Source organism: Crocuta crocuta, unplaced genomic scaffold (assembly GCF_008692635.1).
Source record: "Crocuta crocuta isolate KB4526 unplaced genomic scaffold, BGI_CrCroc_1.0 scaffold751, whole genome shotgun sequence".
NCBI classification, from domain to species: Eukaryota; Metazoa; Chordata; class Mammalia; order Carnivora; family Hyaenidae; genus Crocuta; species Crocuta crocuta.
Genome location: NW_027530353.1, coordinates 2,537,642 through 2,558,745, shown reverse-complemented (window position 1 = coordinate 2,558,745; position 21,104 = coordinate 2,537,642). Strand labels below are relative to the sequence as shown.

At 59.6% G+C, this 21,104-nt stretch overlaps 1 protein-coding gene across 1 annotated transcript; it reads right to left on the bottom strand.

Moving 5' to 3' along the window:
- Window positions 1–6,311: 6,311 nt before the first annotated feature.
- On the bottom strand, window positions 6,312–19,865 carry MYO1G (myosin IG). Its single transcript, XM_077765800.1, has 22 exons — window positions 19,675–19,865; window positions 17,990–18,198; window positions 17,765–17,858; window positions 16,951–17,116; window positions 16,693–16,746; window positions 15,840–15,935; window positions 15,489–15,608; window positions 14,758–14,982; window positions 14,503–14,648; window positions 13,959–14,073; window positions 13,643–13,813; window positions 13,410–13,480; window positions 12,225–12,299; window positions 11,900–12,032; window positions 11,262–11,428; window positions 10,761–10,968; window positions 8,844–9,067; window positions 8,277–8,421; window positions 7,597–7,701; window positions 7,343–7,456; window positions 6,669–6,823; window positions 6,312–6,537 (listed from the first exon to the last, which is right to left on the bottom strand). The coding sequence occupies exons 1-22, from the start codon at window positions 19,764–19,766 to the stop codon at window positions 6,381–6,383; spliced, it is 3,042 nt and encodes a 1,013-aa protein (XP_077621926.1). The 5' UTR covers window positions 19,767–19,865; the 3' UTR covers window positions 6,312–6,380.
- Window positions 19,866–21,104: the final 1,239 nt, after the last annotated feature.

Below are 21,104 nucleotides of genomic sequence, written 5' to 3'. Positions count from 1 at the left end.
TGCTGACAACTCAGAGCCTGGAGCCTGCTTCAGATTCTGTGTCTCCCTCTCTCTCTCTCTGCTCCTTGCTCGTGCTCTCTGTCTCTCAGAAATAAATTTAAAATTTTTAAAAAAAAATACAAATAAGTAAGTATTTTTCAAAAAAATTTTTTTAAATTTATTTCTGAGAGAGAGAGAGAGAGAGTGAGTGCATGAGCAGCGGAGGGTCAGAGAGAGAGGGAGACACAGAATCCAAAGCAGGCTCCAGGCTCTGAGCTGTCAGCACAGAGCGCCATGCGGGGTTTGAACCCACGAACTGTGAGATCATGACCTGAGCCAAAGTCAGACGTTTAACTGACTGAGCCACCCAGGCGCCCCCTTTTAAAATGTTTTTTTAATGCAAATAAATAAATTTTTAAAAAGACTGTACACACAAAATAAAAAATAGACCAGTTAGACTGCTTTATTTTCATTTTATTTATTTATAATTTATTTTTATTTTTAGAGAGAGAGTACGAGGGAGAAGGAGGAAGGGGGAGAAAGGGAGAATCTTAATCAGGCTCCGTACCCGATCCCACGACCCTGGGATCATGACCTGAGACCAAAACCAAGAGCTGGACCCTCCACCAACTGAGCCATCCAGGCACCCATATTTTTATTTTTCAAAAGACGTTTATTTATTTTTAAAGTAATCTCTACACCCAGTGTGGGAGTCAAACCTATCCCCAGATCAAGAGTCGCATGCTTTTTGGACTGAGCCAGCCAGGTGCCCCCAGACTTCTTTAAAACGTAAAACTTCCATGTACCAAGGGGCACTGTCAAGAGAATTAAAAGACAAATCACAGGATGGGAGAAAATATTTGCAGATCACGTGGCAGATAAGGCATTAATATCCAAAATATGTAAACAACCAAAATTCAACACCTGAGAAACAGCTGACCCGATTCATTAATGGGCACAGGAGTAGAGCAGACTTCTCTCCAAGAAGACACACAAATGGGGGCGCCTGGGGGGCTCTGTCGGTTGAATGTCCAACTCTTGGTTTCACTCAGGTTGTGATCTCATGGTTTGTGAGTTTGAGCCCCATGTCAGGCTCTGTACTGGCAGTCCAGGCTCGGCGCCAGCTCTGGCCTTGGCTGCGGGGCCCCTGGGGAGGTCTTCTCCCTTAGAAAAGGTCCCTGCCTCCCTTGGGTGACCCACCGCGGTTTGGCTACTCCACGGGGGGCCCTTTCCTCCTGTAGCCAGTGCATCCCGAGGGCCCACCTAGTGTGGCCCCGTGACCAGGACCCACGACTCCCCTCAGCAGAAGGTTTGCGCCCATCCGATGGGCAGCCGGTGAGCCAGGTGCCACGTTCTTGTTGTTTCAGGCCTTTCTGAGACCCTGGGCAGACCACCCTCTCCTGTGAACATGTGCCCTTTCCAGACGGGCCTTGAGCTGCTCGGCCTCCCCAAGCCCGCATGCCACGCCCCTCCTGTCCCCTCGGAAGCGGCTTTCAGACCCAGAGGCTGCCCCTGGTGGGTTCTGCCTGTGCCCCTTGCGTGGCCACAGCCGGCTGGGGTCATGACCAGGGTGGGCGTGCGGGTCTGCCTTGCTGTGGGGATTAACAGGGCCTGGCTGACAGTGCAGCAAAAGCAGGAAGTTGTGGGGTTTCTGTCTTGCTTTGTTCTCCCGGAAAGTGTACGGACTGTTCAGTGGCACGTCTTCCTGGTAAACTGAGGACAGGGTGACGGACGCCTGTGGGAACTGTGCTGGGGCATTAACCCTGCTGCTCTGTGACAGGCACCCGGCGCAGTCCTGCCATATCTCCACTTGAAGAATGGTCCTGTTTGCTCAGCCCAGAGGATTTAAACAGAATGTGGTCATCCTCACTCAGATGTTTCTGAAATTTTCTTTTCTTTTAAAAAAAAAATTTTTTTTTTAGTGTTTTATTTCTGAGAGAGAGAGAGAGAGACAGCATGAGCAAGGGAGGGTCAGAGAGAGAGGGAGACACAGATTCTGAAACAGTCTCCAGGCTCTGAGCTGGCTGTCAGCAGACAGGGGCTCAAACCCACAAACCATGAGATCATGACCTGAGCTGAAGTCGGACGCTTAACCAACTGAGCCACCCAGGCACCCCCCCCCAATTTTTTCAATGTTTATTTTCTTTTTGTGTGAGAGAGAGACAGAGCACGAGTGGGGGAGAAGCAGAGAGAGAAGGAGACACAGAATTCAAAGCAGGCTCCAGGCTCCAAGCTGTCACCACAGAGCCCGACATGGGGCTTGAACTCACGAGCCCAGGATCATAACCTGAGCCAAAGTTGGACGTTTAACCGACTCAGCCCCCCAGGCTCCCCTTTTTTTCTTTTTATTTAACTTTATTTTTATTTATGTTGAGAGAGAAAGAGCAAGTGGGAGAGGGGCAGAGAGAGAGAGGGAGAGAGAGAGACTCCCAAGCAGGCTTCATGCTGTCAGCTGTCAGCACAGAGCCTGATGTGGGACTCGTACCCACAAACCGTGAAATCATGACCTGAGCCAAAACCAAGAGTTGGACGCTGAACTGACTGAGCCACCCAGGCACCCCAGTTTCTGGAATTTTCTGATCTTCTGTAGCCCATACAGGTGTTCTGGGCAAGAGTGAAGGCCCAGCCTGCTGCCTCTCACGTCCCAGGGTGCTGACCTGTGAAACATTGGGGGCAGCTTCTAGGGTTTCTGTCCATGTCCCTGACACCTGGGGCCGTCCCTGCTGGAGGCCTGATGGCACTGGTGATGACGCTGGTTCCGTGGTCTCATGGCAGCTGGCTCGGGCCCTGCCACGTGGGCAGAGCAGCTCGGTGCCATTTACCATAAATTTAGGGGTAAATGGAAGATGCCTGCACTGACAGGACAGAAGTCACCCTGTCTCCCACCAGGCGCTCCAGCTCATGGCCATCTCCTTCCAACCTTTTCCACGTGAGCTCACAGGGAACATGTTCTTCTGCCGCCTCGCTCTAGGCCCCTGCACCGCCTCTGCTCAGCTCACATGGTCAAGGCCTCGCCTGGGCTCCTGGGAAGGAAGATGAGGGCTGGCACATGGTGGGACGCAGAGCACCTCCCCTGCGACTGCGCCAGAGTCTCTAGAAGGTTCTGCTATATTCCCAAGGAAGGGTTGAGCGTGCTTCCTGGTGTGGGCAGGGCCTGGTCCCTGCTGGGGCCCGGAGTGGGGTATACAGAGGACGGTGGGGCCATCTGTGCCCACCTGCGGAGCTGTGAGGTCTGTGCACCTCCTGTCTGGCCGGAAAGCCGGCCATCCACTCCACGTGTGACATGAACTTGCTCTGGCTTGCAGAAGCACCCCGGTGACTGCCCGAGAGTGGTCGGCCGCCCACATATCATCTCAGGGTGTGCACTCCCCCCCAGCAGACTCACGGGCCCAACTCCAGCTCGCAGGCCACACATGGGGAGACCCAATTCAGGCTCTCACCTAGAGTTGGATGGCGGCTTTGCGCTGATAAGTGATCTCACTAGTGCTTCAGACACATGTCGATGAGCCACTCCGATATTCCATAGTTCAACCTGGGCCCAACATAGAAAAATAAAGCTTTACTTTTTTTACTTATAAAGAAGTGGCAGAGTATCCTGAATATATAAAGAGCTCTTGCAACTCAATAATAAAAACAACCAACCAAGTTCCCCGCTTTGGGACCTCTGCTCACCTCATTGCAGGGAATAGCCTGGCCTGACAGGCTGGCAGGTACATTCTTCAGGCACGTTTCGGGGCCCTTCTATGTGGGAGGTGGAGGCTTCAGGAGTGGACACCCTCTATGAGAGCACTTCCCGCCCTCAGTGGGACGGCTCAGATGGTCAGGACACAAGATGGCACAGCCGGCCCCTTCTGTGGAAAGAGGGGTCTTCACCCGGCTCCTGGACCCTGGGGACTGGGCCCCTCCTGACAACCCATCCCTGTGGCCGAGCCCCTTGCCTGTAAACTTGGGGTCCATGACACTGACCACACAAGCTGATTCTGAGGACTTCGCAGGACAAATTGGCTTACCACGCAGGACCCTTGCCTGGATACACACTGAGACAAATATGTGGATTTTGTTTTGATAGCGGCTCCTACAAACCAGTTGTAAAGGGACCTTGGGGAAAGCTGACCAAGTGTTCCATGACATGAAGGAATTATTACACATTTTGTTAGTTTTGATCATGGCATTTGGTCGGCTAAGAAAACACGCTTTGTTCGGAGAGGTGCATGTTCGGGATGAAATGGCGTGGTATCTACAATTAACCTGAAAATACATCAGGAAAAATGGAACCAAATGTGGCAAAATGTTCATGGTTCACTCCAAGTATGGAGTGCATTCTTCTTTGTAAGTAACATTTTTTTTTCCAAAAGTCAACATGAAGTCACCCAAATCTGGTGGTCCTACACATTCACGTGATAAAGATGTGCAAGACTATTGGAGAGAAGCTCACAACTTACAACAGCTCATTGGCTGCACTCAGGGACACAGAAAGACATGCAGACACCGGTCAGAAAGCTTAATCTTCGTTTCAGTTACCTATCACGGTGCAAAAAAATCACCACTAAATGTAGTGGCTTAAAACCAGCAGCGCTACTGCAGACTGCCAGTCTGGCTGGAGGTCTCTTGCTCCCCTATCTCGTCTCTGTCTCTGTGTCTCACACTCTTCCCAACGTGGCCCCTTGCCATGTGTTTCTGGTGTCTTAAGGCTCGGGCCTGGAGATGCTCCCACCTCTTCTGGGGGCCAGTTTGGACTCTGGGGGACCCTGCTTGGATGCAGACATCCACTCAAGGGCAGAGGGGACCGACGGCCTGCTCCTTGAGGGGCAGCAAAGGCTGAGGGCCATAGTGCCGTCTGCAAGCCAGGGCCTCGGCTGGCATGGCTGTGGGGCATGGCTGTGGGGCATGTGTACCTGGATCTGCCCCACTCGGCACACGATGGCAGGTCACAGAGCAAGATAAAGCTAACACTGACCTCTGACCTCGGCAGGTGTGGGGCTGAGTGTTGTTTGCAAAGCGCTTCTTATATGACAAATAGGAGGATTTGTAGGACGATGTATAACGTATGTGAATAGCCCAATGTGAGGTTTGCATACGGAAGGTCCAGCACCTTCCCCTTCCTGGCCTGTCTCCCGACCTCTCTGCTGGGATCTCAGGACCCTGGAGCCCTGAGAACCAGCCCGGCAGCCATGACCTTGTTTGGAGGCTAGAGAAACCGCATTTGGCCCTGGGCCTCCTGCAGCATGGGGCAGCCCCCAGAAGGGCTGGACCCTCAAATGTGTCCAGGTGCTGTGAGAGGCTCCATGAAGTTTTTCCTCCCTCACAAAGCCCTCTCCTCGACCAAGGAGCCGGGCCGCCACAGAGAATCCGGAAAGGAGCAGGCTGTACTGAACCCCTCAGCCAAGCCAGTCTACAGAGGGCCAGGACCACCCGCTGCCCAGAGCAGCTTAGATCTCGGGATGCCAGGGGACCTGAGCACCCTTCACTGTCAGCTTGCTCTTCAGAGAAGGGCTGGCTTGTCCCGAGGCCACCATTACTGGGGACACACGCAAGAACAGGCTATGTGGGGGTCTCTGGGCCTCCAGGCTGGGCTCCCAGGGTAGGAACAGCCTAACACACCCACTCTCCTAGCAGGGGGCAACCTGCCTCATCCCCTGGGGAGGCCTCAGAAGTTGTGAGTCCTTCAAGGAGGCCACGGTAGACACATGCCACCCTCCTTTCACACCAACCCGGCACAACAAGGTGAGGGTGCCACCCAAATTTAGTGAGTCCCAAAAGAAAGGGGCCTCCTATGGAGCGAGATTTCCAGGGGGGTGAGGGTGGCAGGGTGGGGCAGGGCTGGGGCGCTGAGGGGCTGGGGCCAGGCTCTACTGCCAGAGAGGAAGGAAGCGTGTCTACCTTCCTCTGGTAGGGCTTCCGAACAGCCCCAGACTCAAGATCTTCTGTGTCCTTCCTCCCGGGATGCCCACGTCCGCAGGAGACCCGGCAGCTGGGACAGTGTCTGCTGGGCTCAGCCACACCCCTGCCCCAAGGTGGCCCTGGGACCCCCAAGCTTCCCCATGGCCCAGGAGGAACAAGGCCAGGAGCCTTATGGGAGTGGAGATAGGAAAAGGGATCCCAGCTTTGGGGAGGAACACCCTGGGACATAAAGGGCACCGTTTCCTCCCGGATTGTGGGCTGCATGTCCAGGAGGTCCCGGGGAGAACGGGATCATGCGGCCCCACCAGACCCGGCCCCCAGGCCTCCTCCTCCAGGTCAGTGACCACAGAGAGTGAGCGGAGGACACGGGTGACGTTTGCCAAGTTGTTGGCGGCTGTGCGGCGGTCCACCCACAGATACAAGTCTCGCAGGACAGAGACACGCATCCTTTATTGTGCTGCGTGGGGCTGGCCGGGAGGCAGCCCAGATGCAGCGCCGGGTCAGCGGCTGGGCCAGAGGAGAGTGTAGGCCCCGCGGCTGCAGTGGAAATCCGGCTCAGGCTGCTCGGGCTTCGGCTCCACCGAAACGAGGCGCCGGGACCCCCGCTGGCTCAGCGGGATGCAGTCGGAGACGCGGACCTCCAGGGTGCACCCTTCCCTGAAGCCGGGGCAGAGGGTGGGAGTGGGAGAGGTCAGAGGCGGGGCAGCGGCGCAGCCCCCCACCCCAGGGCCCTGGGACTCACCCCTAGCAGTGTCCCCCCCCTTCCCCCGCCGCGCCCTGGGACTTACCCTTGGCAGTGCGCCGCCAGCACTCCCACCAGCTCCCCTACGCGGTTGTCCAGTGGCGGCCGGGAGCGGTGCAGACACACCACCAGGTCGTCCTGGCCCCGCGCGTGCAGCACCACCAGCTGGTCCCGCCCGCTGGTCACGCTCAGCCCGGTCACCTGCATGGCAGGGGCTGGGGTCAGGGGCGCGGTAGGCCACCACCACCGTACACCCTCGCCCCACCCGGCAAACCCCGCAGCTCCCTGGAGTCCCCAGGCTCCCGCTGCAGCCCCGCCCACAAAGGGGAGGGCTGGCCCAGGGCGAGAATTTGCTCCAGGACTTGCTCCAGGACTGGGTGGAATGTTCTCCATGGGGGCCTCTAATCCACTGCCCTGTGGCTCTGCACTGAGTGGGCTGGCCCCCGCACTGAACCTTCTGCTATTCTCCCATTACATCTAATTGGCGCCAGTGGCATGGCCAGCGCACCAGGTGGGCCCCCACGCGGTTACAGCACCCCCCCAGAAGCAAGAGCATGGTGCAGGGGAGACAGGGGTGCAGGGAAGAGGGCCCCATGGCACAGCCCCTGCCCTTCCCACCATCCTGAGTTGATGCTGAGCGCTAGAAAGTTCAGGCCTTCCCAGGTAGGCACCAGGAGCGGGGCCCTGCAGACGCCCCCACATCACCCCCACAGGGCTCACCGAGGCCAGGGGCACAGCTCTCATCACCCGGTACTGATGGCCAGGGTCCAGCTTGTAGAGGTGCCGGTCAGTGAGCAGGAGCGCCCGATCCTGTCTCTTGTTGAAGCGATTCACCTGCGGGACGGGCGATTTGGGGGTCCTGTCGAGCCCCAGGGTCTCTTCTCCCTGTGCCCGTGTTTTCACGGACTGAGGGGGATCTAACGGCTCCAGAAACCTCTGCCCTGGGCTGTGGCTGCCCCGGCCCCATGTCTCACCTTTCGGACGTGGCTGGAGAAGAGGACAGTCCTAAAGCCGTCCTTTTCACGGAGCGCCTTCAGTCGCTGGGCAAACAGGCCAGAGGCTGTGGGGTTGTCGGTAGCCTGAGGACAGATGGGGGCGCCTGAGAGGGGTCCTTGGGATCTGCAGTGAGTCTGGTGGATCCACTCCGTTAGCCTTCACCTTGGAAGCTGAGTCAAGTGAGGCCTTGTGCAGCCTCCCCTGGGTTCTCTGAGGGGCCCTGCACTGGCCCTGCAGCCCCAGGGTGTAGGCAGGCCTGTGCCCTCCGCTGCTGCCCATGGGCCCAGAAGCTTAGAAGGCAGTGGCTGGGTGGGACCAGGGAAAACTTTGAGCCCCTGGCCTTGGTCCCTTGTAGAACAGGGCCAGGGACACAGCTCCCGGGGCCTGTGTGAGGGCCAAGGGGAGCCATGGCATGGGGTGCATGAGCCTGAGAAGGGGATGGGGGGTACAGAGGGCGGAGGAGGAGGTGCTCAGTAAAGCCCAGGCCAGCTGGTTCTGGGTGGAAAGCTGAAACTTCAGAGGCGAGGGGCAGGTGGAGGGACTTGGCCCCCAAGCCAGCTGGATGGCCAGGCCCCGGGAGAGGACATCTGGGGTGGACGCTGGCAGGGGCTAGCCATGAGCTTGCATCAGTGGTCAGCTTCACAGCCCCAGCACTCACAGAGGACAGGTAGTCCCGGTCCCAGGCCCGCCGACAGCCCCAGTCCGGCCGTAGCTCCTGCAGGACCCCCATGGCGGCCACCTTGGCCTTGATCTGGGCCATGTCTGAAGGTGGGATGTTCTTCACCAGCTGCCGGGCCCGCCACCTGAAGGGAACCAGGTGGTCGGAGGGACCTCATCCAGGTCCTACCCCCCCACCCCCAACTCACACATACGGCCTCTACCCTCTTTCCCCCATGGAACATGCCTCCCTGCCTGGTGCCGGCTGCCCTGCATCTTGGCCTCCCTGGTCTGAGCAGGGAGGTTGCTGGGCCCTTCTTCCCGGAGAACTCCTACCAGGCCTTCAGTGCCCGCTCAGATGCTGTTTCCCGCACTACCTGGTGGCAGCCAGCCACCCTCCCCTGCAGGCCTCCGGCAAGGAGACCTGGGGCTCTACTGATAACCGTGGGGGTGTGGGGACCCAGCCAATGTGCACGGCCTCCTATTTTCCCGCTGATGAAAGGGGGCCTGCATTCAGTGGGTGCTAGCTGAGTGGGGCAGAGCGCAGGGGCAGGGCAAGGGCAGTCACCTGCAGAACAGCACCCGGCAAGTGTCCTGGAAGGGCTGCAGCACCGCAGGGGGTGGTGGCCAGACCACGTCCCGGCCATACAGGGGGGGCTGCCTCACGGCCTGGAAGCGCCTCTGCAGCTCTGCCAGGTGAGCGCGCACCTTGTGCTTCCGGAACCAGCGCATGATGGTGTAAACGGCCCGGAGTCTTCGGCAGCGCCGTCTGGCCAGCGTACCGCGCCACGCCTGGGGGGCCGGCCAGGCTCTCTCAGGCCCAGCGGGGCCCCGCCCCCTCCACCCACAGCCCACTGCTGGGCAAGGCTGAGCTGTCCGAGACGCCCAGGGGCAGGCTGCTTCCCAGGTGGGCACCCGGCCCTGCCTGCCGGAACCTCCATCTGACCCCTGGGAGTGCTCCCGCAGCACACTCTTAACAGGTGCTTCCCCCCAAGAAGGACCACACTGAGTTGGCCCAGCGCTGACCTCCATCCCCCAGCAGGCCCCAAGATGAGGGGTGCCCCAAGAATGCAACCATTAAAACCTAGATTGAAAATTCCACAGCAGGCAGCCCAGACTCAAACACACAGAGGACAGGACAGCAGTGTGGACAGCCCTGGAGATGGTGGGGCTGCAAGGACCCAGTGTGACCCTCCTAAGTCCCATTTCTGTGACAGTGCATTGTGGCTTGTTCGTAACAATGGTCCCTATGTGTTAGGAGAGATAGCAAAGCTAACAAATGCAGTGTGTCATCACTGCTGGGTTTGTAAAGATGAGAGAAGGAATAGCAAGACACTTGTGGAAACCTTGAACGCAGCTTGCATGTGATTTAGATACATAGATGATGTTCCGTCAGCATTAGGGTTCTTGTCTGTAAGGTCAGCATGGTTCGACATCCTTGTTCTTAGTGTGTGTGTGTGTGTATGTGTTGAAGTATTTGGAGGTGTCATTACTTTATAGGATTCAGGAAAACAGAAATACACATGTATATGAGGGTCTGAAGGTGGGTGCAGGGACAGACCACAGAGATGGGGTGGGGGCACACCACGTAGCAATCCGGGTGGACAGTGAATGATCATAGAAACCTTTTGACTTTTTTTGGGGGGCGCCTGGGTGGCTTAGTCGGCTAAGCGTCCGACTTTCGCTTAGGTCATGATCTCGCGGTTTGTGGGTTCGAGCCCTGCGTCAGGCTCTGTGCTGACTGCCAGCTGAGAGCCTGGAGCCTGTTTCAGAGTCTGTAACTCCCTCTCTCTCTGACCCTCCCCTGCTCACGCTGTCTCTCTCTCTCTCTCCTAGAAATAAATAAAACATAAAAAAAAAAAAAATTAAAAAAAAACAAACCTTTTGACTTTTCAGTAGGTGTGAAATGTTAGAAAGGGAGAGAGAAGGAAGAACCCCTGTCCTTTGGAAACACATCCTAAAATGACTATAAACAAAATGATTTGCTTAAAAAGCACTGAGAAGGGGTGAAGGTGTCTGCAGAAAACCACAGTGGCCACAGGGTGACACGACTGATTCCGGGGAGTAGGTGGGGGACTTTGGAACACCAGCACACATGGTTTTCTCTGGGTCCCAAATCTCTCAGAGTAAAGAAGAAAAAAAGTAAAAAGAAAAGGAAGGTAAAAAAGAAGGAAGCCAGATTCCTGAAAACCTTGTTTTGGGTGCCTGGATCCACCTGGGCCTGAAGCTGATGGCTCATAGGACTGAGGTGAACTGAACCACAGCCACACTTTTGCTTAAGTCAGTTTTTAGTTCTGGGCTGTCTCCGGCTGAAGGGGGTTCCTCTGGTGCCTGGAGGTGTGCCTGTGGGCCCCTTGGTGCACACACACCCCCCAACTCCAGGGGGTGCACACCCTCCCCTCCCATCCCCCCANTCCCCCCTCCCCCCCCCCCCAGGTCCACACCCATCCCCCCACACCCAAGTGGGCATCCGGTGGGGCCGCACCTTCTGCAGCAGCAGCACAATGATGGGGATGAGGCGAGCACGGCTCTGCTCCAGTGTGACCAGAGTCTGGGGTGAGCGGATGAAGAGCTTGCTGTGGCCAAAGGCCACATCGCCCTGCAGCCCGTGCTGCTCCAGGAGGGCGCTCGTGGCGGCCCTGTCGGAGCCCAGGAGGTGATTGGGCCACGTGTACTCACATGTCATCTTGTACCTGTAACGCGGGACGGGGCAGGAGGCACTCACTCGAGGGAGAGGCGTGGAGCCACCCCAGCTGGGCTGACACACCCAGCCCATGCCATTGCCCTAGGTGCCACTCACTCTAGCCCACGCCCACCCTGCCCTGTGTCCCGCAAGGAGCCTCACTGTCAGTGTCCCATGTGTCAGGTCCGAGGGGTCCTGGCTGCCTCTGGGACCCTCCTCCCACCCCTCAGACTCCTCCCTGAAGCCCGGCCCGTGGGGGACAGACACTGGGGACTCGGGGCTCCCAGAAGCAGGGAGCAGTACCTGAGCAGGAACCGAGGGTAGGGCTGGCGGGAAGCAAAGCCGGCCCTCCGGACACGCACGTTCTCCAGCAGCCCCAGGTACGCGACCTGGTGGCGACAGTGGCCCTCATCCAGCCTCCCAGCCACCTTGTCCTCGTTGGGCTTGATGCAACGGACGTAGAAGGGCTCCTGCCATGACAGGAGATACTCAGGGAGACCAGCGTCAGCCCCATGGCCCCTGGGCAGGTGTGCCCCCTGCCCCCTCCCTGGCTGTCTGGCAGGGGTCCTGCCTGCCTCCCTCTTGCCTCTACAGAGGCTGGGCTGAATGTCCAGTTGTTCTGTGGCTAAGGGGGCTCTGGTGTCCTCCTGAGGTCCCCTCTGACTTTGAGCTCCGCTAGAAGCTGCTTTCCTGTCCCTATGGGCCCCGCCCACCCACCGGGTGGTGGGGACGGGCAGGAGGCTTCAGCCCAGCCCAGGACATGTCATCAGCACTGCGGAGGGTTCCTGTTGGCTGGTGGGGGTGGGGGTGCAGCTTACAGCAGGCAGGAAGCGAGCACCACCTTCCCCAGGATGTGCAGATATAGGGGGGCAGTTTGACGCTCAGGCACAGACAGAAGGCCGTGCACAGATCCAAGGTGGGGGCAGGGCAGGGGACAGTACCTTGGAGGCCAGGTTTTCCACCAGGGCTACCATCGAGTTCTTGAAGAGGGTGCCGGCCGTCAGGGGGCGCTTGGTCACCTCTGTGATGTCCTGCTGCCCATCCGGCCACATGGCCCGCAGGGTGGGGTCTGAGCTGTGGACACAGGCCACATCCCCAGCCGCCCTCTGGAGGGCAGCCCCGCCCCAGCTCTGCCACTGGTAAGCTTTGTGGCCTTGGTGTTAGACCTCAGGCTGACATCCCACACGGCTGGTGTCAGACCTGGGTGTCTGAAGGCCCTTCCAGCTTGAAGCCCTGGGGCTCCGCCTCCAACTCCAGCCCACACACCTGTTGTACAGCAGCCGCTTGAAGTCCTGGAAGAGGTGGTCCCTGTTCTTGTCAATGAAGCCCTCCACCGAGTACCTGCGGGGCAGGGGCTGGTGAGGGGCCTCTGAGAGCCCCAGGAAGTCCCCACCCTTCCCTCCCATACCCACACCCACTCCCTTCCTCCACCAGTCTGAGAGTCGCCCTCCAGGAAGATGAGTCGGTTGTTGTGACCACGGCATGGAATCCTGGCTCTAGCAGATACATGCTGTGTGGCCTAGGACCGGTGACTTAACCTGTCTCTGCCCAGACACACATCACACGCTCAGAACAGCGCCTACTGAGTTTCCCTAAGTATCAGCGGCAGTAGTTAAACCAGGAACTTGAGTCATTGGTCTGTTTGGACTCTGTAGCACCAAGAACCTCAGATTCACTGTCTTGCCCTTTGATGACAAAGGCCGGAAACCGGCTCAGGGCCAAACTCTGGGCTCCACCTGGCGCTCCGGTGAAGGCTCCGGGCATGAGGTCTGACCTCAGGCTGCACTGTCCTCTCTGCTTCTTGTCCTTGTGAGGGACACAGCAGACACTTGTGGCTTTCTCTGTGGGCTATCTCAAGTCCCATTCAGGATGAGGTGAGCGACAGGTAGTCATAAAAATATCATGGAGACTTCTGAAGGGTTCCGCAGGCATTAGTACCAAAGGTGTTGGAAACACAGACTCTTGGGCACCTGGGAGGCTCAGTCGGTTAAGCCTCCGACTTCAGCTCAGGTCATGATCTCATAGCTCGTGGGTTTGAGCCCCATGTTGGGCTCTGTGCTGACAGCTCAGAGCCTGAAGCCTGCTTCAGATTCTGTGTCTCCTTCTCTGCCTCTTTCCTGTTCGTGCTGTCTCTCTCTCTCTCTCTCTCTCAAAAATGAACATTTTAAAAATTAACAAAAAATAAGGAAACACAGACTCTGTCGGGTCTGCGCCCCACCCCCACCCGCCCACCTGCACCTGGAGGGAGGCCACCTCCATAGTAGTGTGCCCCTCCCCCAAGCACCAGCATGGTGGGGGGCCTAGATGAGAGCATCTTTTAAAGCTTCCAAAGGATTCTATGGTGCAGCCAGGACTGAGAGCTCTGATCCTAAGACCTCCGTCCCATGTGTTTCACTTGGGCGTGTGCTGACAGGCACCTCTGGAGGGTGTAAGAAGGGGAGGGGGCCTTACGTGACGTCCCCCGCATAGTGCTTGATCCGGAAGTCTCGGCCAAACTCCATGGTCTTGTCTGTGGGGCAGAGCTGGGGAGGGGGCGGGCCAGGGTCAAGGCACAGGGCCGGTGTTTGTGTAGGGGACCACCCCCGAGGGGAGGCCCGGCCACCAAGATCCCACCAAGACAGGATGCATGGTGCCTGTGGGGCTCAGCCTGGGGACAGTTGGGGGCAGGTGGGGCGGAGTAGCACCTGGCGGCTGGTGTAGTGTGGGTGGTGGCGGTGGTGTGTGTCCAGGCTCTGCAGGAAGATGCGGTCGGTGATGGTGCCTGCGGCACTGCAGGCTTCATCCAGCACGGCCAGCACGCCGCGGTGTGGCCGCTCCACCAGGTCCACGATGGTGGCGTTGTTGAAGTACTCCACCTGCAGAGCGGCCTGGCCGGATCAGCACCCCGGTGGTCCTCAGTGCCCCAGGGCCCTTGCGCACCAGCCCACGCATCCGCCCCCCTGCAGCCCTCGAACACGCACCCCTTGGTCCTAGCACCCACCCCGTGGCCCCGGCACTCACGGTCTGCCAGGCGATACCCTCCCGCTCGTACTCCTCCTGCTCCTGCTTCAGGATGAGCTGGATGAACAGCTGCTGCAGCTTCTCGTTGCAATAGTTGATACAGAACTGCTCGAAGCTGCGGGCGGGCAGAGGGCCGGGTTGTTATACCCCGCCCTCGCCCTGCCCTCCTACATTGGGGTGCCTGCTCTGTGTGCAGAGAGCCTCTGCATCCACAGTGGGTCCCTCCCCAGTAGCTCCCCCGAAGTTCCCCAGAGGGGCCCCCCTGTGGGGGTGTATCTCCTGCTGCGACCTCCAGCCCCCCCAGCTCATGCATGCTCTAGAGTGGATTTGGGAGTCACAGCCAGGGGAAGGGTGCCTCAAATCTTGCCTTCTTGGGTGCCACTGGATGGGAGGCACAGCTGAGGCACAGTCGGGGGGCTAGGGACCAGCTGGGGCAGACGGACGCTATCACGCCTCCTGCTCCCTAGCCCCGGGGAGCTCCGTGGGACTAAAGTGGTCCTAGAGGTTGGGGTCAGAGCATGGATGCAGTGGTCGGGCCACCCACCTGTTCACAGGGAACACCTCGAAGCCATAGATGTCCAGTACGCCTATAACTGTGTCCTTGCCGTCACGCCGGGGGTCCCGGTCTCGGGGTTCCATGACACAGTTGATCCGGGTCACCACCCACTCAAATAGTCGTTGGTACACTGCCTGGGGGGAGGTGAGCAGCTGGGGATTTGAGCTGCGTCTGTCCTTGCCTCCTACAGGAAGGCCTCCTGGGTGTCCCCGCCTCCCTCTCGGCAGCTTGCCCCCAGAGTACCTTGGCACAGGCGTCCCGGGCATAGCTGGCCTCCGCAGCCGTGTGGCCTTTCTCAATGAGCTCCCTGCCTCCTGAGGCCACGGTGCGGGACAACAGGCTTCGCATCACCGACTCCTGGGGCGTGGCCGTCAGCTCGGCCACGTGGTCCACCAGCACCTCCTCAGCCACAGCCAGGTGCCCCTTCTCCAGCCCGCTCTCCTCCGTCTCCACAAACTCTATGTTTCCCTGGTGATGGTGAGTGGTGACAGTCAGGCTCCCCGTGACAGATCCCAGAGGAGCCTGCCTACATGCCATGCCCAGGGAGAAGGAGGGATGGTGTGTGGGGGGGGGCATGGGGCCCCAGATGGGGGAATGGCCCACAGTGCAGAGAAGAGCCTTCTCCAAGGCTTCCCACCAAGAACATCATATCTATGGTCCCGTTGCGTCCTCCTGCTCCTCACACCGGCTCACGGAGGGGCTTAGGGGGGCTGAGTAACTGCCCAAAGCCACATGGGCCTCAAATGACAGAGGCAAGAGGCATCTGCAGGACGCTCAGCTTTACTGAGCCTGCCAGACATGGACTGGCTGGTTGCAGGCCTGACCTACACGTGTGGGAGCACAGGACCCCCAGCTAGGGGAGGGGGGCGCCCAGGCTTCACAGGGCTGGACTGCCAGAGGCCAGTCTCCTCCACCAGGGGCAGCCCCAGGACACCATGTGGGCCGGTGGCCCCTCAGGCCCTGGCCAGGCTCACCAGGTGCAGTATGGCGGCCAGGATCCGGTGCACAGAGTCCACCTCCTCGGGGCTGAAGCCGATCACCCGCATGGCCTCCATCACTGCCTGGTAGTGGCACCTCTCGTCACTGTCCAAGGGCTGCAGATGGAGGGGTTTAGCCTCCTGGTGCCACACTGAGCCCCCATATCTCCCATGCCTCTGACCCAGCCCACCTGCTTAACCCGCTGCACCTCTCCCCACGCAGAGCCCCCAATGCCTCCCCATGGATCCCCACTGAATCAGGCCCCCTGAGGTCTTGCCACCAGCCAGCACCCAGGGCCCTCCCATGGAGCCCCGCCCCCACTCCCACGGAGCCCCTCCCCTACTCACATTGAGGCCCGCTCCCTGCCGGGTGAAGTTGTACAGGGCGGGGTTCCTCTGCAAGTGCAGGTCTTCCAGCTGTGAGTCCTCACAGCCCCGCAGCACCTGGCGGTCAGGCACACCCCTCCCTCAGTCCCTCAGAACGCCAAGGACCCCCCCCCAACAAACGTGCAGAAGGACAAACACGAGGAAGCTCAGTGACAGTGTGGACACTGCTCGAGTCCAGTGGTCAGACACAGTGTAGACATCACGGGAGGACGGAGAAATCCTACTTCAGTGGGTCAGAATAGCACAGATGCCACCAGTATCCAGGCAGAACCCACTTCACTGGTCAGACGCAGTGTAAATGCCACAAGGTACAGGGAGATCCCACGTCAGTGGGTTAGATATGGTGCAGATACTGCCAGTGTCCAGGCAGTACCCACCTACCGGGTAAGACTGGTGTAGACTTGGTGCCCTCAAGTCCAGGCACAACCCACCTCAGTGGGTCATACACAGTGTAGACACCACCAGAGTCAGGGAGATCCAACATGAATGGGGCAGACATGGTGTCCACCACCACCGTCCAGACCATTCCCATCTCAGTGAGTCAGAGATTGTGTAGATATGCCCATGTCCTGGGAGGTCCCACTTCAGCGTTCAGGCATGACATAAACACCACCAGAACCCAGAAAGATCCTCTCCAGAGGGCCTCACCCAGTGTAGACACCCCCCTACCCAGGGTGTCCATGGAGATCCCCCTCCCAGGGAGGGGAGGGGACTGGTGGTGTCACAGCAGAGGGGAGGCAGGGAGGGAAAAGGGCTGTGGATGGGGCCGTCGGAAGGGCTTCCTGGGTGCCTCCACACACCTGCTTTGGCTCACCTGGTAGAAGGCGTGGAAGTTCCGTTCGCCCACGTGCTGCTTGAGGACCCGAGACTGAGAAGAGAAGGGTAGCTGGGCTATGGCCTGGGCAGTGGCCCCATGCAGGGGACCCCTCCCAGAGCCCCCAGGCCCATGCAGGCAGAGTGGGTGAGGTGGGCCTGGTACAGAGGGTGCCCCCTCAGAGCCGGGGACCTCCCAGAAAGCTTGCCCTGTCCCCGGGCCCAGGCAGCAGGGCCCACCTTCTCCAGCAGGGCCCACCTTCTCCAGCAGGTAGCTGTGGATATGCCCCCCGACAGGATCTCCTTTGAAGTCGAAGTTGATGTCCATGTACTTGCCGAAGCGGCTGGAGTTGTTGTTTCGGTTGGTGCGCGCATTCCCAAAGGCCTCCAGCACGCAGGTGGACTTGAGCAGCACGTCCTTGACCCTGGGTGGGGTAGGGGGCCAGGCTGGAGGGTGCAGATCGGGCCGGGCAGCCCTGCCTGCAGCCTACCATCATGTGGGCTGGGAAGGCCACCTGCCAGGTGCTCTCAGAAGTGCACCTCCTCGCCTCCCAGGCACCTGCAGCCCGCAGGGAGGACAGCACACCCTGCCCTGCACCTCCAGCCACAGGCTGGACTTCCAGCGCTGGGCCCCCAGCCCCCCGAGCCCCACCTCGGCCCTCTCTACAGGAAGAGCCCAGGAAGAACCAGGGCTCTCACACAGGAAGTTGCTCCCACGTGGTCCCACCAGTCACAGCTGGTGAACAGCTAGCCAGCAGATGGACGGGCAAGCCCTCATCTGGGCCCAGGCCCTTCCTGACCATCTGGGCAAACTTTCCCTTCTGTGGGGTCTGCCATGAGGGGCCCAGCACCTGTCTGTTGGCCCTGTGCACTTTGCCTCTTCCTGTTCCTGGTGGCGGGGTACACCCTGCATTGGGCCCTGCCTCTCCCGGGTTGAGAAGGACTGGCGGGTCACCTGGACCCCTCCTGAGAGATGAGCCACTGAACTGGGCCTGTGGCCAGGCTCAGTTACAGGTCTTCCCCTCCAGCGTGACACCCAGGGCCACCCCTGCACCAGCCCACCCTGCTCTCACCTCTCCACCTCTGCCCTCTGGCTGGGGTTGGTGACGGCAGCGATGTACTGCATGATGTGCTTGCTGGCCTCTGTCTTCCCTGCCCCACTCTCCCCTGCCAGGCAGATGGAGAGTCAGACAGAATTAGCAGCCGCTCTTCTTGACGGGTTCCCTGTGCCGCCGCCACCCCCCCCCCCCCACCAGGGTCCGGGGAGGCTGCCTGGGCCCTGGCGACAGGGCAGGTACCTGAGATAACAATGCAGGTGTCCCTGGACCGCCGCTTCATTGCCCTGTAGGCGGCGTTGGCTACAGCGTAGAGGTGGGGCGGCCGCTCATAGAGCTCACGGCCCTGGTACTTGGCGATGGCTTCAGGCCCATACAGGGGCAGCTCCTGGTAGGGGTTCACGGACACCAGCACCTCGCCGATGTAGGTGTAGATGCGGCCCTTCTCGAACCTGGGTGAAGCCAGGCCTCAGCGCTCAAGGGCTGGGGATGCACACCCAGGTGCTGGGGCCTGTGGGCCGCTGTGGGGAGCCTTGGAGGGCCCTGGCCCACCCCAGGGCTGAGAGTGGGAAGAGGGTGCAGGGTGACCTGAGACTTCCCGATGCCATCCTGCTGGAACCCCACCCCCACTGCAGGGTCATGTTGGGATCCAGGCTGCTCTCCGTGGGGGTCCCAGGAATCATGACCACCCGTTTTATGAAAGGCTGGCTTGCCCAAGACCACACTGGGCAAGGTGGAGCCCAGTGGTTTAGGTCCGAGAGGAGAAAGGAGATGGGAGGCAGAGGGAGGGACCTCGGGCCATTTCCGTCTGGAGGCCCCCGCCCAGCCCCACCCAGATGGCTGGGACTTGGGAGGGGCGCAGGGAGAGGGCCTGGGGCTGCAGTGGCTCCTCCCCTGGCACATCCTCAGACTTCTCAGCCCTGACCGCTGAGATCCTGGACCTGGATCCTTCCCTCTCTTGACTTTTTTGCCCTGGGAGGCACCCAGGCCACCAGCTCCCGCGCGCTGTCTGGGACCCGCCCTGCCCTGGTGGCTTGCGGGCCGTCCCTGTCAGGGGTTCCTCTTCCTCAGCTGCCGCCTTGCCTCAGTAGAGGGAGTTCCCCAGCTCAGCTCCCTCCACACCCATCGTCGCCTGACCTGCCCCCTGCAAGCCGTGTGGCCAGCTCAGTGCTCCATCATGAAAATGGAGATGGGAATGTCCACCCATCTCTCGGGCTAGGTCATCAAAAGGAAGTGAAATTTTGCTTAGCCCTGAACAAAATAGCTCATCTCCTGTCTTCTACCTTCAATAACGGTGCCGGGCGGGGGCGCCCCCAGCTCTATAGCCTCCTTCTGCTCCCCCTGGCCGTCCAGCTGTCCGGGTCCTGGTGGCCACCCCATCTCCCTCTCCCCTCGCTCTTGCAGGGCAAGTCAGACCCCATGTCACTTCTACCAGCCATGCCCTGCAGCACCCCACGCACCCCCAAGCGACATCTCAGCTGCACCCTGGGATAGGGCCTGCCTGCTTCCCTCGGGGGCCCCAGGGCCCAGCACAGCCCCCCCCCCGCAGGAGGGGGACTGTGTGCCCTGTCAGGGGGCTGGCACCTGCCGGTCCATGCCCGGCAGGAGGGGCAGAAGGCACCCAGGCTGTGTGGAAGGCAGGGCTCTGGGAAGCCCGCCCCAGCACTGGCTGGCCACCCTGGCCCTGGGAGGACTGTCCTTCGTGTGCCCCGCCAGGTCCCCATGCAGTCACCCAGACAGTGGTCCGTGTGGGTGGGTGGGTGTAAGCCCACCTCCCCCTCCACGTCCTGGGCTGTGAGACCAGGGAGCGTGGGGGCAGGAGAGGGGGACCTGGCACGTAAGCCCACCTCTCCACCCCCCCACCCCCCAACTGACGGGAGACCAAGGAGTGTGGGAGCGGGAGAGGGGGACCCGGCGCCTGCGTCCACCTGAGTTTTAGGTTTTCCATGAAGTCCTCCATGGTCACTTGGTCCAAAAGCACGAAGTCGGCTTTGCCGCAGTCGGGGCCTTCCTCGTCCATCCTGCCGGCGGGAGGCACCCGGCCCAGGTGGCCCCGACCTTCCTGTGCAGAGAGGCAGAGGGGAGGGTGCTCGGAGCAGGCCCTGCCCTCCTGGGCCGTCTCCCCAGGCGCGTGTGGTAAAGGAGGAAGTGGGTTCTGGCCCCAGGGAGGGGCTGCCCTCCCCCCTTGCCGCTCCCTCCTGAGAGGGGCTCTGACCCCTGCTTCCTGGTTCCCGCACCCAGTGGGCGGGCGACTGATAGTGGAGGTGGTGGGTGCTCTGGAAGGTTCCTGCTGGCCTCCTCAGTAAGCTCAGACCCTCCGTGGTCTCTATGGCCACCCCTTGGCCCAAGGAGGGTGGGGGGGGTCACCCATGGCTTCACGTGGTCCTGGCTGCCAACCCTATGTGTTAACTCTCATAGCTCAACACTAGGTGGTTTTTAGAGTGGGTACCTTGTACCTTGATAAAAATGGGGAATGCTGATGCCCAGGCCTTGGGGCCGGGGTCTATAATAACATTCTTCAAAGTGTGCAAGGCCACACCAGCATATAAATGGCAAACCAGCCCCATGTCAGACTGCACCGCAGGGCTGATGGCATGGGAACCTCGTGCTGAGGCTTGGGGAGGGTCGTACCGCAGGAACCCTGTGCCCTCGCATCCCCCCGCCTGTCCCTTCTGTAGTACGGATCAGGAATAGAAGAGAGCCTCTAGAAGCTGCAGACTGGCTGGTTCAGATTGGTCTTCAAACGGTCTCCCGGACAGGTCTCTCGGCACCGGGCCTGGCATGAGGCCGGAGTATCAGCCAAGAGCGAGTCATCCATATGCTTTCGGGGGCCTGTACTCAAAAACCAGTCTGTGTAATAGCTGCCTTCCAATGAACCCACCTTCTAAACTCTGCAATAGTCGACATGGAAATTACAGGCTTTCTTTGCTCCTCAATCGAATACAGCTTAGTAAGGCTGGGAGGTGCTTATTCAAACGGTTGACGAAACTGGGCGTGGGCCCATCTCTGCTTGGGACCTGTTGGCCTGGCCCTTCAATCTGGACAGACCTGGTGCTTTTGAAGGGCTTTTCCACACCAGAGCTCAGAACCTGGTCCCAGGTGTCACTTCCCCAACTTCCTAACCCAAGGGATCCCCCTGTCTCCGGGCACATGCTAATTAACATTACAGAGGAACACAGCTGAGGTGTGAAATTCCAGGGTCACTGGATAGTTTTCTTCGGGTTTTTGCTGGGAGAAATGTCAAGACCATGCTGAGGTTGGGGATTCCCTGCTCCGTGGAGCTTGCTGTGGGTTTTATGCGCTGTCAGTGTAACCTCAAGCCTAACCAGTCTTATCCAATCTGGAGACACAGGGATGA

What these genes read in the sequence shown, in the direction of transcription:
- MYO1G (XM_077765800.1), bottom strand. Translation starts at nt 19,766, where the DNA reads ATGGACGAGGAAGGCCCCGACTGCGGCAAAGCCGACTTCGTGCTTTTG. An exon ending in ATGGAAAACCTAAAACTCAG is followed by an intron (nt 18,199 to 19,674) that starts GTGGACGCAGGC and finishes GGCTTCACCCAG; the next exon opens with GTTCGAGAAGGGCCGCATCT. An exon ending in CAGAGGGCAGAGGTGGAGAG is followed by an intron (nt 17,117 to 17,764) that starts GTGAGAGCAGGG and finishes TACCCCACCCAG; the next exon opens with GGTCAAGGACGTGCTGCTCA.